The 15,987-nt window shown below is 38.2% G+C and overlaps 1 protein-coding gene across 2 annotated transcripts; it reads left to right on the top strand.

Moving 5' to 3' along the window:
• Window positions 1-355: 355 nt before the first annotated feature.
• TFAM (transcription factor A, mitochondrial) lies at window positions 356-14,595 on the top strand. 2 transcript variants are annotated; one of them, XM_025397246.1, is made up of 7 exons: window positions 356-981; window positions 1,558-1,676; window positions 3,580-3,650; window positions 4,057-4,206; window positions 6,165-6,260; window positions 9,767-9,823; window positions 10,339-14,595. In XM_025397246.1, the coding sequence occupies exons 1-7, from the start codon at window positions 881-883 to the stop codon at window positions 10,456-10,458; spliced, it is 714 nt and encodes a 237-aa protein (XP_025253031.1). In that variant the 5' UTR covers window positions 356-880; the 3' UTR covers window positions 10,459-14,595. The 2 variants fall into 2 exon arrangements, with proteins under 2 accessions (XP_025253031.1, XP_025253032.1); XM_025397247.1 differs by lacking the exon at window positions 6,165-6,260.
• The last annotated feature ends 1,392 nt before the right edge of the window (window positions 14,596-15,987 follow it).

Below are 15,987 nucleotides of genomic sequence, written 5' to 3'. Positions count from 1 at the left end.
AATATTCCCAAGTCCTTAATGTTAATACTGGAACGAGAATTGAGACTAGAGACTGTGGACAACTAGTCAGTTTCCTCCGCTCAAATTAAGCAGGCTGGAGGCCAGACTGGAAGACTGCAGTAGATGGCAGAATAAACAGTCTAAAACTATATTGCTTTAAATGTGGTCCCACGACCACAGACATTACAACTTGTCAAACTCTGGGGAACTCGCTAAAATGCAGATTAATGGGCCCCACACAGACACACGTAATTAAGCTCTGCGGTAAAGGCTTGGAATCTGCAGTTTTAAGTTTGCGAATCCCCTCCTCTCCCGGTACTATTTCTGAACTCCGAGCTCCCAGCCCTGGCTTGAACTGAGACGCTGCGCTTGTCGCACAGCACCTGCCGATCGGACCTCGGGGTCCTGGATGCAGGACTGTCTGTTACGTACAGCCTTTGTGGCCGTCACGGGCGGACACCGGCCAACGCCGGGTCGGGGTGCGTCCGCCGCGGTCCCTCCATCACCTTCCTGGCCGGGCAGAGGAACCCACTGCTCCGGGCCGTCGGGGCCAGAGGCGGCTCAGCAGCGCCCCCTCGAGGCCAGAGCCCTCCGCAGGCTAGCGGGTTGCGGTTTCCCTTCATCTCCGCAGCGCCTCTTCCTCCCACGCAGTGCCGCCCACCGGGGACGCTCTCCCGCGCCTGCGCCAATTCCGCCCTGCCCCGCCCCCATCTACCGACCGGATGTTAACAGATTTCCCATAGTGCCTCACTAGTGGCGGGCATGATAACAAACACCGGAGGGTCGCACGCGGGTTCCAGTTGTGATTGCTGGCGTTTTTCTGTAGTGTCAGGAGGTTCTCCGATATTGGGGCCGGGTCACTGCCTCATCCGCTGGAGCGATGGCGTTTCTCCGGAGCATGTGGGGCGTGCTGAATGCGCTGGGAAGGTCCGGAGCGGAGCTGTGCAGCGGCTGTGGGAGTCGACTGCGCTCCCCCTTCAGGTAGGCCCGCTCGCCTGTGCCCTAGGGGGCGGCAGGGCCCAGGACGTCCCGGGGCTGGAATGTAGACCCCATTCTTCACTGTCTGCCCCTCCTAGGAGTTCAGAGCCACCCTGGTTCTTTGATTCAGACCTCGACCTTGCCAAGGGGACTGTGGCTTTGAGACCAGGCCTTGACTCCCTTAATACCCCGTACCTTGCTTCTTGCTACCCTCCACTCGCTCCTCCCACCCCTCCTCACTGTAGCTTTGGATCCATTCCGCCGCCTCTGCGATTTCCCGCGGAGTGTCTGGCCACCATCTAGGCATTGAGGAGGCGGGGCCCAGGAGCTGGAGTATAGACGCTTTCCTCCACTCTCTGCCCTTTCTAGGAGGTAAGGGCTTTGAGACTTCCGTCCTGCAGTCGCTCCCCTCCGTTTAGGACAGGGTTTTAATAAGTCTCTAGCATTCTTGTTGAAGGCGTTGGAGACATAGGAGTATCTTGATGACATCTCTTATTTGGGATCTATGCTCATAATATACATGTGCATATTGACAGTTAAACATCTGATACTGGTTATTTTCTTTTTATTCATATGTAGTTTTGTGTATTTACCGAAGTGGTTTTCATCTGTCTTGGCAAGTTGTCCAAAGAAACCTGTAAGTTCTTACCTTCGATTTTCTAAAGAACAACTACCCATATTTAGAGCTCAGAACCCAGGTAAGGTGTTTGGGGGCTTGTACCCTTTTCTCATGTAATAAAAATGCCATTAAGCAGTTAAATAGCAATGTTGAATTGCAGTACTAAAGCATTCAGTGACTGCAGGAACAATCACTGCACTGATTCCTATTTCCTGTAAAACAGGAAGTTCTATTTTATACCCAATGAACATACTTTCAATATAAGTGAGAACTAATAAACGGTATTTTAAAAATAACGTGTAGTGTAGAAAGCACCCTAGGAAGAGGATAAAAAAGCTGAATTTCGGGCCTGGTTGCCTTTGGTCTAGAGGACCACTGATGAATTATTTTCTCTTGCTTAGCTCCTCCTTTTTCTGCTTCAGGGAATTGTTAATAACGTTGCAGCTTCTGTGGAAGCATCCATAAACTGTAAAGTTCTATGCAAATTACTGCTGCTTTCAGGAGCTTTCAAGATAAGAAAACATAAACCTTTCCATCATAGGAATTCAGAGCCACTCTGGTTCTTTGATTCAGACCTCAACCTTGCCAAGGGGATTGGTGGGTTGTAAAGGATAAATCCTTTCTTGTCTTGGGTTCCTGAAAAAAAACATTTCCAGGTAGGATGTTTGTTGATGCCCTAGAAAGCCTGTAGGGCTCTTATTTTAGGTTATAGTGTAAAGGTAATAGCTATTTTTTTTCCTTATGATTTCTAAAGCATCACAGGGCAGTTGTGAAAATCTAACGAACTATAATAAAAAATGCTCACATTAGGCTGGGTGAGGTGGTTCACACCTGTAATCCCAGCACTTTGGGAGGTCAAGATGGGTGGATTGCTTGAGAGACCAGCCTGGGAAACATGGAAATCCTGTCTCTACCAAAATTACAAAAAATGAGGTGGGCGTCGGGGCACAGTGCCTGTAGTCACAGCTACTTGGGAAGCTGTGGTGAGAGGATCACTGGATCCCAGGAACTTGAGGCTGCAGTGAGCCATGATTGCTCCACTGCACTCCAGCCTGGGTGACAGAACGAGACCCTTTCTCAAAAAAGAAAAAAAAAAGCAGCTCACGTTATAGGTAAGGAGTTAGTTTCAGAGACATGCTTAAATACCCACATCTTTTAAATGTAAGAGTTAGTACTAACAGGTAGTTTAAAAAATCAGTTAATTGCACGCCATCATTCCGGTTAAGATGAAGAAGAAAGTGGAGAATAACAGATTGAATTTCGAATAGTTTGTTTCCAAATGATATTTCTGTTACTGAAATACGAGGCAATGTTATGAATTGAGAATGTGTTTTGTTGTTAGCTTTTATAAGTTTCATAAGTCCTCAAAGACTTGAAAAAGTATTTTGCTTGAAATATGGAAGTAAAAAACTTGAAGCAATTAATCATCCAGCTTCTTAAACTAGTAATCAGCCTGGTGCAGTGGCTCATGCCTGTAATCCCAGCACTTTGGGAGACTGAGGCAGGTGGATTGCTTGAGCTCAGAAGTTTGAGGCTAGCCTGGGCAACATAGCGAAAACCCGTCTCTACAAAAAATACTAAAATTAGCTGGACATGATGGCGCCTACCTGTCGTCCCAGCTACTTGGGAGGCTGAGGCAGGGAATCACTTGAGCACAGGAGGCAGAGGTTGAATTGAGCCTAGATTGTGCCACTGCACTCCAGCCTGGGTGACGGACCCTGTCTCAAAAAAAAAAAAAAAAAACACCTAGTAATCAAACTGTTGACTGTTTCTGGTGGTATATGATATACTCCTTAGTTGTTAGATAACAGACTTTTAATAATGTTGGATAAATTACTTACATTTAAATTAGTTGGATACAGGAAAGTTAAATCATTTTATTAAGTTATGTGTGGTATGGATTGTGCTTTCCTGGATATCTTTAGAAATTATCCTGAGATGTAAAATTGTGGCATCTTTTTTCATTTTATTTCATTCCATAGATGCAAAAACTACAGAACTAGTTAGAAGAATTGCCAAGCATTGGAGGGAACTTCCTGATTCAGAGAAAAAAGTAAGCACATAAGTTTTCAACATGGCTGACCAGTTATTCTGCAGTTAGGAGCTATTGTCATGTCCTTTAAAGGACCAGATGGATCAGACTTTTTAAAAAATAATCTGTTATCTACAAAGAAACTTTATATCTTCTCATCTGCATAGTGAGAATATGGATGTATGGGGTGAAGGTGAAGAAGTGTCAGCAGTTTGAAAATGGAGGCTGATTACTAAACTCTCACCTTGATTAGTATGTATAAGGAAAATGTATGTTTTAATCCATATACATCCTCATCCTAGAGCACATTTCCACCTGGTGATAAAATCTCTCTATCTGAAGTCATGCAGTTGCCTTTCCCTGGCATGTGCTGTGTTGAATTTGCCAGCAATAGTTTGTTGACTTGATTTGGGTTTTTTATTTATAGGTATATCAAGAGGCTTATAAGGCGGACTGGGAGGTATACAAAAAAGAGATAAGCAGATTTAAAGAACAGCTAACTCCAAGTGAGATTACATCTTTGGAAAAAGAAATCCTGGACAAGCGTTTAAAAAGGAAAGCTGTGACAAAAAGAAAAGTGAGTATCATTGAAATACTTTTTTCTTATGGTAAAGAATTGAGATTTATATAACTATGAATATAGGTAGTTTTCTCTTAATAAGAATAGGCAGATACAATATGGTAGAATGTCATCAGGTATTCTTCAATTAGGCAGAAGTGGGATAGTTCTCTTCTGAAAAGTGAGCTAGCCACTAGGACCACTTGTCATTGAGTCTGTTTGGAAATCCTTGTTGCTACTTTCAGATGTATCCACATTTAAGGTGTACAGTTAGTAGAACAGTAATGAAAACTACAGGAACAGAGTTATGAAACAGTCAAACCAGGAGTAGCAAGAATCTTTGCTTCTGAGTCTTCTCTAGAATAACGTATTGATTTGAATTATTCTATAGATTATGGTGAGTTTGATATGGAATATTGCTGAGTAGACTGCATTAATTCATTAACACATCAGGAAAATGCCAGTTTTATCTAATCAATTAAGTGCCTTTAGAATGGAATTCTTTTTTTTTTTTCCTTCAAAGAAGTAATTATTAAAAACCTCACATGGTTCAAAATTTGTAGTTCCCAGCTTAATGTATTAATTCACATAAATGTCATTGTTTGAAAGTTACACATTTTTTTCGTGGAGCCAGTATTAGTTGTGAGGTGGTCAGTTTGCTAGTCGTGTACCTGCACTATTACAAAATGATCATCAGAGTTAAAACTATTTCTTTGAAAGACTAGATTACACCCTTGAATGTGAGACGCCAAAACATCTTTCCCTGACCCTAATGTTTTAAGCTGTCCTAGCACTAGGGTTGAGGACCCGCCCAGTTTTGAGACCATGGTACTGCTACTTTAGGGTGGCTGATCTGATCAGTAAAAGGAAGCCAGAAAGATACTAAGAGTGAAAAATAGAGTGTCTACATAAGGATGCTGTTTGGAAGAGCGATTACTAAAGTATATCCTCCCTCTTTCATTCTCCCTTCCTCCTTAATGTGCCCAGCCCACTGTGCTAAGAGTAGAGAGGACCAGAAACAAGAACTGGACGTTTATAAAGTTTCCCTTGTCATTCTCTCTTTCTTTTGTAGTTGTTCTTGACTCCCAGTACCAGCTAGTTCAGAGATCAAGTGAGAAGTGTGAGGACTAGGAAGTTACAAGTAAAACCCTCAGGAGAGAAATCCCTAGTGGTAGCTCTAGAAACAAAGAGGGAAATAGTTAAGTTTCAAAGTGCTTGGAGTCTATAGTAGTTTCAGTACTTAGTGACTGAGAGATTCGGAGAGAAGAAACTAAATCAGAGGAGTCCTACTTATAGTTATGAATAAAAGTTGAATTTGTTACTGATTATAGCCAAATTGCTATTAAGAGCCACAGAATTTTATAAATTACAGGTACTACTTACCATCCAAATTCAGAAACTTAAGTATGATAATGCAGTATCACTCCCTGAACTCAGAAATTAAACTGATAGTAAGGGATACTTGTATTCTTTTCCATAGTTTCTTCCCTTTTGGTAACTAGTAAAACCAATTTAACACAACGATGGAGCTTTAAAGGTGGAGACATTCAGAGAATGGAATGAGATGAAAGATTATTAAACAAATAGTCCATTGTTCTTGGGTCGTGGTGGAAGCATGCAGTGATTTGGTCAAGGGGATGGTAGTGTCTTGCAAGGATGCGCTTGAGATTGTTTTATCTTGTAAAAAGGTTTTGTACATATATATTCAGTTATATATTTCACGGAGACTATGAAAATATTAGGTAAAGGAAATGGTTTTGTATGGAAAGTAACTGGTGAAATCTAATATAATTTTCAAAATAGTGCTGTCAAAACAATTCTGACCACAAGATGTAATAATCACACTATATAAGAATCATAACATTCACTTTAAGGAATAATCTGTAATGCATAGTAGTGAATAAAGTTTCTGTAGGTAAAATTAAGTCTCATGGAGATTAACACTATTTCCGACCCTCCAATTTTTTTTAATTCAGGAGTTAATACAACTTGGAAAACCAAAAAGACCTCGTTCAGCTTATAACGTTTATGTAGCTGAAAGATTCCAAGAAGCTAAGGGTGATTCACCGCAGGTAAAGCTGAAATACATTTTTGTTTAATTTAAAAAATACTTCGACAGGAAAAGTCTAGAGTGCCATATGTCAGGTAGTGAAGAAAAGTAGTGGATATCCAGACAGTAAACTCTTTTGATAAGGCCCTCTTTTAAGAAAAATGTTTTTTCTTACCACATACAATCAATTTTGGTATGTAGTTGCCAACACATACATACATACATTGCCAACTTTTTAAATATAAATACTTAACATTTTTTTAAATATGTAGGGATGTTAAAGTTCTTCTGGAGGCTTTTCTGCTTCAGCAGTTCTTAACTGTTTTACAATCACTAGAAAGAATGAGAGTAGAGCTGCAATATTTTCTATGAGGAATTGATTGTAACCTGTTGCGTCATTTATATCTTTTAATAAAATTTTGGTTATGCCCATAGGGATGTGTTATGCTTATGAATGTCATCATATCAGTGTGTCAAAGAAAACAGAAAGCTTGTCAATCCCTGCTGTGGCTTAGTCTTTCCTGTTTTTTTTGCTGCTTAGAAGCTCCAAATGGGCAGTTGCTTTTTTTCTTGAATCATATGACATGGTAAGAGACATGGATGTTTAGATCCTTAACCCATGTTAATCTAAGATGAAATTTTTGGCATTCTGCCTTCGGGATTATTATATCTGTAGTTCACTTTACAAATTCTGTTTCTGTATCCCTAAATAACATTTTATATTGTTGCTTCTTGATTTTTTTTTTCAACTTAAATCATTGTTTATCTTATGCTTTAAGCATTACCTACCACCATTTAAGGTATACATTTAACTGTCATCCTACGGTTCTCATGTTTCCATTCCTCTACCTCCCAATATGGTTAAAATTTTGGTTAGCTCGGTATTGTGTGTTTGGATTAGGTTGGTGCAAAAGTAATTGTGGTCTTTGCCATTAAAAGTAATGGCAAACACAGTAGTTACTTTTGCACCAAGCTAATAGTATTATGATTATGATTATGCAGGCTTATTCACAGCTGAGCTATGTCATATGCTATGATTATTTTTTCTTTCTTACGAAACTTATTTTCCCTGAAGTTGCTTATGTCTTTGTTCAGTTAGATTTGTGGGTTTTTTTTTTGTACTTACCAATAGTTCACCCTCAAACTTCTCAGTATTCACCAGCTTTTAGTAAATTTAGGATGTATTTTTCTTTCAGTTTAACTCTGAAAACTGGGGTTTGTTCCAGTGTGACTGTTGCCTTCTAATCCCAGTATACAGCTAACATCTTGAGATCTCCTTCATTATCCTTGTGGTGGTGCTTTTGCTTCTGTTGTTTACTTTTTTGGTTTTCTCTGATTCTTGTGTAGCATCTTTCCCGGTAAGGGTGCATGGGAAATTAAGTTTCTGAGTTTTGCATGTCTGAAAATGTCTGTATCCTCACATTCACTTGTTAGACTGGGCATAGAATTCTAGTTTGGAAAACCTATTCCTTCAAAATGTAAAAATTCCTTTTCTTCTACCTTTTTGTACTGCTTTTGAGAAATTTAAAACTTGTTTTGATTATTCATCCTTTGAATGTGATCAGGTGCTTTTTTCCCTCCCCTTTAGAACTCCTGCTACTTGTATATGCATCTTCTGAGCTGGTCCTCTAATTTTCTTATTTTTTCCGTACTGTTTTCCTTTAGCTTTCTTTCCTTTTTTTTTTTTTTCTCCCCCTGAACTGCTGGATACATTTTAACTTAATCTGTCTGCTATTAGCATGGTGCCATTTCCTTCAACTGTACCTGTACCTGGTTTTCACAGAGTGACACTAATTTACTCTCTAGAGAGGATAAATGTCCTACAATTTGCCATGGTAGAAATTTAACCTCTTTTTTTTTTTTTTTTTTTTTGAGACAGGCAGCCTGTTACACAGGCTGGAGTGCAGTGGCACTATTTCAGCTCACTGCAGCCTCCGCCTTCCGGGCTCAAGCAATTTTCCCACCTCAACCTCTTGAGTAGCTAGGTCTACAGTCATGTGCTACCAAGCCTGGCTAATTTTTTGGGTATTTTGTAGAGACGAGGTATCACCATATTACTTCAGGCTGGTCTCGAACTCCTGAGCTCAGGTGATCCACCCACCTCAGCCCCTCAAAGTTCTGGGATTACAGTTGTGAACCACTATGCCCGACCCAACCTCTATTTTTTTTGAGTCAGAGTCTCACTCTGTGGCCCAGGCTGGAGTGCAGTGGCATGATCTTGGCTCACTGCAACGTGCGCCTCCCGGGTTCAAGCGATTCTCCTGCCTCAACCTCCCTAGTAGCTGGGACTATAGGCATGCACCACCACACCTGGCTAATTTTTTGTATTTTTAGTAGAGATGGGGTTTCACCATATTGGCCAGGCTGGTCTCGAACTCCTGACCTCATGATCCGCCCGCCTCGGCCTCCCAAAGTGCTGGGATTACAGGTGTGAGCCACCGCACCCAGCCCTAATCTTTTTTAAACAGTCTTTCAGCCAATCTTGTGTTTAACCTTAGCTTCACCTGTTTTATACCTATCTGGTGCTGCCAATTCCTGAGATACTTGGGAATTCTGTATTGTAAATCAGTTGCTTTTAGGTTTTCTCCACTGTCCGTTTAACAATTAGCTTTCTTTTGTCAGTTAAGTCAGTTACCACTAATGCATCTGCTTTTTCGCTTCCAGAATTTTGTGTTGTCAGTGCCCTCTTCTGTTATCTTCGTTCATGTGGGTTTATGCCTTAAAAGGTTTCTTTGTTTAATGGGATTTTAGGGAGAGCAAAAATAAACATCTTTGGCTGGGCATGGTGGCTCATGCCTGTAATGCTGACAATTTGGGAAGCTGAGGTGGGAGGGTTGCTTGATTCCAGGAGTTCAAGACCAGCCCGGGGCAACATGGTAAGACCCTATCTTTATAAAAAGGGTTTTTAAAAAATTAACCAGGCATGGTGGTACACACCTGTGGTCCCAGCTACTCCAGAAATTGAGACAGGAGGATCACTTGAGCCCAGGAGGTCAATGCTGCAGTGGGCTGTGATCATACTACTGCATTCCTGCCTGAGTGACAGACCTTGTCTCAAAAAAAAACGACAACAAAAAAATTCTATCCCTTTAATTTTATAAATGAAGAGCCAAGCCCAAGGGAGGTAAAATAACCTTTTCCAGGTCATATAATTAAGTTCAGCTAAGTAGACTTACTGGACTTGTGTTGTATTGTTCTTATTACTGTATCTAAACACTGAAGCACAGATTTTCAAATAAAACCTAAAGCTACATGGAAGGAATAAAAACAGACTTTGAGGTTAGTTTATGTCAACATATAGATTATACCTGAATATTAATATTTCTGAATCAAAAATGTATACCTTCATTCAATTCATTTTTAGAAATTGTAACAGTTTGATAGTTTTTGTTTAGAGAGAAAAGATGTTAAGAATTGATGAGGCCTTGCCTGTAATTCTTGGTATCTGAGTTTTTGTTGTTGGAATGAATAATAAAGGTCACTGTAGTCCCCATATCTACCTTAACTTAAACATATATTGTTTTACAGGAAAAGCTGAAGACTGTAAAGGAAAACTGGAAAAATCTGTCTGATTCTGAAAAGGAAGTGAGTATTATGGTTGTTAGTCTCAAGTGTCTACTTAGGATATCTGTGAGAGAATGTATTAGGGCAAGGCTTGATTCATGTGAAGACAACCTTATATTTCTAATAATACAGGTATTCTAAAATTATTTTCATATTCTTAGAACCAGTTTGACATTTTTCTCTTGGTACTTTTTGTCTGCAAATAAAATTGGTATTTAAAACCACAGCACTCATAAGCCTGAGTGTCCACTGTATTTAGTGGCAGTCATACCCTGCTCTTGCCCCCTTCCTGCACCTCAAGATCTGAACTTGTAACAATTTCATTCAAAGAGATAACAGTCTATCTCTTAACATTTTCCTCATCTAACTTTTATCTCATGAAAATATTTCTTCTCCAGTCTGCCTTTATACATGTAGAATGGTAATGTAATTTCTAAAGTATATACAGAACCTTTCCAGAAATTAATTGCGATTTTAAATAATCATTTTATCTCAAAAAATAAGTAAATCATTTTAACAGTTATGCTTTTTCTCAGATATATATTCAGCTTGCTAAAGAGGACGAAATTCGTTATCATAATGAAATGAAGTCTTGGGAAGAACACATGATTGAAATTGGACGAAAGGATCTTCTACGTCGCACAATAAAGCAATGACAAAAATATGGTGCTGAGGAGTATTACAAGTAGAAGATTGAGATGTGTTCACAATGGATAGGCACAGGAAACCAGTTAGGTCTCAATGCCTGAAGCTATTGTAAAATTAGAAAGGATAAAGTTGGTAAACCTTTTATATTCAGTGTCTTTTTCTTCAGCTCATGGACTTCTGCCAGTGTAATACTTGCTTTGGAAAACCCAGGTAAAGGTTCATGCAAAATTTGTTTTGTGTTTAGGAACTACTGAGAATCAGAGTAATCCATGCAAATGTGAATCATTTTACCTTTGACAAAGGTAAATCAGACTATAAAGTTTTTTTTTTATACAGGATGATGACTATGGAAAGAGTATTCTTGTTTCCTTATATTATGGAGGCAAGAGTTTCCTTTTCAAAATTGTTACAAATTGTAGAAAACACAACGTTCTGTGATACAATTGTGCATTTTTCAAAAAGCAGGCAAAACTCATCTTGGTAAATTACAGTTCCTAGGTATAATTCATATTATATTCAGAGTTGATGGTTGTACACCTAAGTGATTGCTGGTTTCAGTCGCAACTGTGTATAAAAGGGACTGAGAAATTTATAAACCTTTTTCTTAACTGTCTTTTTTCTAAAGTAAAAACTAAGAAATTATGTACCAGATTTATGCATATTATTTTGTTGCATAGAATAAAATTTTTAATCTTTAATTTTACATTTCCTAAATATATTTTAAGACGAAACATTTGTTTTACAGCTTTTTCCTTTTTTTAAGTAAGGAATTTTATTTTTTTCTGAATTATTTTCTCTCATGTGAGTATATTGATCCAGAAAGAAAACTTGTATTATATATGTTTTAAAATGAGAAATCTAAAAAACGAAAAGTCTCCAAAGTCTCTGGAATTTGAAACACTTTGCATAATGTATAAAAGCCTGTTTAAGAGACAGCCAACTATGGCCTGTGGGTCAAATCCAGCCTGCTGCCTGCTTTGTATGACCTGTGAGCTAGGAATTGTGTTTATAATTTTAAATGTTTTTTTAAAAGACTTTTATGATACATGAAAATTAACATGAATCTTTAGTGTTCATAAATAAAGTTTATTGTAACACAAGATCATTCTTTTACTTGTCTATGGCTGCTTCTCTGTTACAGTGGCAGAGTAGCTGCCACAGAAACTAGAGCCCACAAAGCTTGATATTTACCATCTGTCCATTTATGGAAAAAATTTACCAACCCATGGTCTATAGTATAGTGTGGTATGACCACTTTTCCAATGTACTAAAGTGTTGGGATAGCTTTTTCAACTGTTTTCAGATGTTCTTGTTTTAGAATCATTGTCACCTTTAAGAGGAAAAAGGTCATCACTAGATAAGCTAAACAAATTGTTGCTTCTTGGTGTTAGCAAGGAAAATAATCTAGTTTCAAATTACATTGCAGTATAATGAAAAAGATCCATATACTGTGGAATGATATTCTTTTAAAATTATTTATGGCTTAGTAAAAATGTACCTTTTCCAGTTAGCACATATCACAAAAATCTCACTGTAGTTGAAAGCGATCCTTCTTTAGCATTTGTTTATCCTTTTAGGAAAGTCAAGCAAAGGTTTTCACTGCCTGTTTGAGCAGAATAATTCTCATCAGTTCACAGGTGTAGGATAACTCAATTTACATGCACTTTATATGTTATGCAAAATATTTAGAAATTGTAGATTCTAGATCTCCAGAAAGACTTTTGAAGACTTTGATGTCACAAAAAGATGACTTGTTATATGCTGAGCTTGACAAAGGTAGGAACGGAAGAGAAAATAGCTTACGAGGAAAGATGAGGCTTTAAATATATAAAGTTGGATATTTTAAAATAACTTTTCCCTGTGGGTGCTTCTCACTCTCGGTGCAGACAGGACAGTGTCAGCCATTGGTGAAATAGATAGGATAGGTTTGAGGCCAGAGCAGTCTGGGAGTAGGGGGAAAGAGAAGGAGGTGTGCTAGTGTCTATCACAGGCTTTCTCAATTTGGTTTTCAGGAGAAAATTCAGCCCTAAGTCCCTGTGTCATCTAGAATGGTACTAATTATGTACAGTCTTTAGGAGAATGGAGAAAATCGTAACTCAAATCATCGACTCAATTCCGTTCTCTTCAGATGAGCTGAGAGAGCACATAGGAGTGTTTGTTATGAGTAGTATGTAATGATTGAGATAGAGGAATGAGTTACATAAACATCTCAGGACAAATGCAGCATGAAAAACATCTTTGTAGTTACCCTGCAGGGCAATTTCCTCTGAGTTCTTTTAACATGAACTACCCGTATTATTTTATACTTAACATTCATATCATAACTTCCCAATATATTCGGTGTTAAGTATGTTTCTCAAGTACTTACACAACTTAATGTAGGGGGGAAAGGTGTAAACAGTGAAAAAAGAGCAAAACTATTTTATGGTAATTTTATGGTAATATCAAATTGTATTTGGTTCTCTGTTTCTAAAATAATGTAATTTTAAATATTTTAAATAATAGGATAACCTGGTTTCCAAGCTTTTTTTTCCCCCCGACATCCAGAATACATACTGGATCCAAGCCTTTCTTAAACTTCAGTACATGTGGAAGACTGGCATGGCATATACCAAATACCATTCAGTTGTAACAGTATACACAGATTTTCTCTTATAAAGAATAAGAACATCATAACCAATGACCATTCATGTAAAGTCTTATTATTGTGTGTGTGTATGTGTTAGAGTCTCACTATGTTGCACAGGCTGGAGGGCATGTTGTGATCTTGGCTCACTGCAGCCTTGACCTCTTGGGCTCAAGTGATCCTTCCAAGTAGTTGGGACTACAGTAGTTGCACACCACCATGCCTGGCTAATTTTTGTATTTTTTTGTCCAGATGAGATCTTGCTGTGTTGCCCAGGCTGGTCTCAAACTCCTGGCATCAAGCGATTCTCCTTCCTTGCCCTCCTAAAGTGCTGAGATTATAGGTGTGAGCCACCATGCTTGGTCATAAAGCCTTACTATATTTTTTGGAGACACAGTCTTGTTCTGTCCAAGCTGGAATGCAGTGACGTGATCATGGCTCACTGTAGCCTTGAACTCCCAGGCTCAAGGGATCCTCCCATCTCAGCCTCCTGAGTAGCTGGGATTATAGGTGCAAACCATCACAGCTTACTATTAGTTTTTAGACTTTTCTTAATTTGATCCAACAAAGTAGTTGCTGTAGGACCTGAGTGTTAGAAGGAAAGATGCTGAAGAAATGAAATCAAGCAGGGTGTATACTGTTGTGAATAGTCATACAGTAGTTTTTATACTTTTGTTCTTTGGAATACCAATATTAGGTTTTATGAAAGTAATTTGATGAGGGAAGAGAGGGTTGTGTATTTATTTTACTTTCTGATGTTTGCTTAAATAATACTGTGTACATATTCAGTTTGCTATAATTCTGTAATCATGCTATTGTATTTGGCTAACTCCTTTTTTGGAAATGTCTCTTTTTTTGGACAAGGCATATGTTAGTTTTCACTAATTGCTCTGAATGTGTATATTTAGATTTCTGAATTGAAAAAAAAAGTAGCATACAATAAGTAGATTTAAAGTAATTAGAACACTTTATTGATTTTTCTGATGTTTTCTGTACCTAAAATTTATCACCACCAGGTTGTGCTAAAACAGCAAGAAGTTTTTATATTGCGAGTGACAGTACCCATTATTTCTCTTAATTTTACTAACATTTACTATAAGAATATTCTCTCCCTCTTTTCTCCACTCACAGCCACTCTCCTTCCTCTTAATCACATCAAGCTATCACAGACAAATCTGAAAATGTTACAAGCACAGCCTATGTTGTATGTTTTGAAATTTTAAAACAGTAATGTTCTTTTTAAAATTGAACTTCTGCAAAGAATAAGAAAATGAATACATTTATTACTTTAAATTTGTAAAGCTTTCCAAAGTAAAACCATACAAAGCTAGTGTCAGTCTTTCTCATCATTCACAAACAAAGAACTTTTGTTAATTGATTAAGTCACTTATTATATTTGATATGAAATACATAAAACATACAACCATTCTCTAATACATTTCAGAATGTTTCACTGGTTAAGGAGCCAGTAAATAAAGTTGACTCTGAACAAGAATTTTAAATAAACTGAACATTTTTTAAATCACTGAGCATCATTTATATATTGGTTTCTGATTTACATATGTGATATCAAAAGAAAATCTCTGACTATTCTTTTTTGCTTGTATTAATTTAAAGTTTATCTTATTTCATTTCCCCTTTCCCACAAATCAGATATACAGTGGGGGAAAGGGGAAAGGACTACATGGTTTTGACACAGTGACCTTTTATTATATAGGTTACCAACTGCTAGCCTTCATATTTTTAGAAAGGGCTGATTTGATTAGACCCATCTATGAGGTTCTGTTTTTTCTTACTAGAAATTTCATGCATTAAATGTTGGGTAGGATTAAGTGATGAGACGACGGGTCCAAATTTATTAATCATTGAGAAGTGTTGAAGTATTACCAACCATCTTACTCATTTCTCTATTTCTTCCCCTCAGTCACCAGTCAGAACAGGTCATCAGTAGTTGTGTAACTAAGATGAAGAGGAACTTTGGTGTCAGTGGATACTTAGTGATGCCAGTAGTTTTTCCAAGCTTGAATTTATACTGTGACTATCAGGCAATATTTAGATGGGGGTAATGGAGAATTTTTAAAATAAAGGAATTTTCTCTTTATGTTGACATAAGTAACATCTGATGCTATAGAAGCTTAGTATCAAATATTAATTGGACTGAAATAGTTCAGAATATTTTCCCAAAATGATTCCTACCACTCAGTTTTTACTTTTGCAAAGCTTCTACTTACCATTTGTAGTAATCTGAATGACAATAAAGTGGTGAAAAAAAGATTTGAAAATAGTGAAACCGCCTTCTTCCAGACATCATTCAGGTGACTCAAATGCAAAACCAAGCACAGTAGACAAATAATAGCAACACTAGAGAACAAGAAATAACTACCGTCAATAGAGCAGCAGTTTCTAGGCATTTTTGGAAGACAGGAGGAACATAGGGATTGACAGGTGTTCGTTGGTGTCAGTGTGAGCAAACCACATTGAGTGAAGCAGAAATGGAGAGGTCTCACTAATTCTGAGTAGTGAAGGCTAGTAACAAAGATTAACCCTAAGGTGGGTGGAGGTGGGTATGTGTGGTGGCTGCTTCCTGTACTCAGGAGGCTGAGATGGGAGGATCACTTGACCCAGGAGTTCAAGTCAAGCCTGGGCAACATGGCGGGACACTATCTTTAATTTAAAAAAAAAAAAAAAAAGCCCTTAAGGTGGTTGGAGAGAAATTACAGGATGCATGGGGCAGGAGAGGGGTATGTGTGAGTAGACATGAGGTTTCTTTCTCCCTGGTGAATATTTTACTCAAACTGAGGAAAGTAGAGTGATATGCTACTGCAGGATAGGTTTATTTTTCAAGCCAGGTGCTGTGATTCTCAACTATGGCTGAGTAGAATCAACCCTCAATGCATGCAGATACCTGGGC

Source organism: Theropithecus gelada, chromosome 9, assembly GCF_003255815.1.
Source record: "Theropithecus gelada isolate Dixy chromosome 9, Tgel_1.0, whole genome shotgun sequence".
NCBI lineage: Eukaryota > Metazoa > Chordata > Mammalia > Primates > Cercopithecidae > Theropithecus > Theropithecus gelada.
The sequence above is the reverse complement of the archived record's forward strand: the minus strand, read 5'-3'. Positions and strand labels throughout refer to the sequence as shown.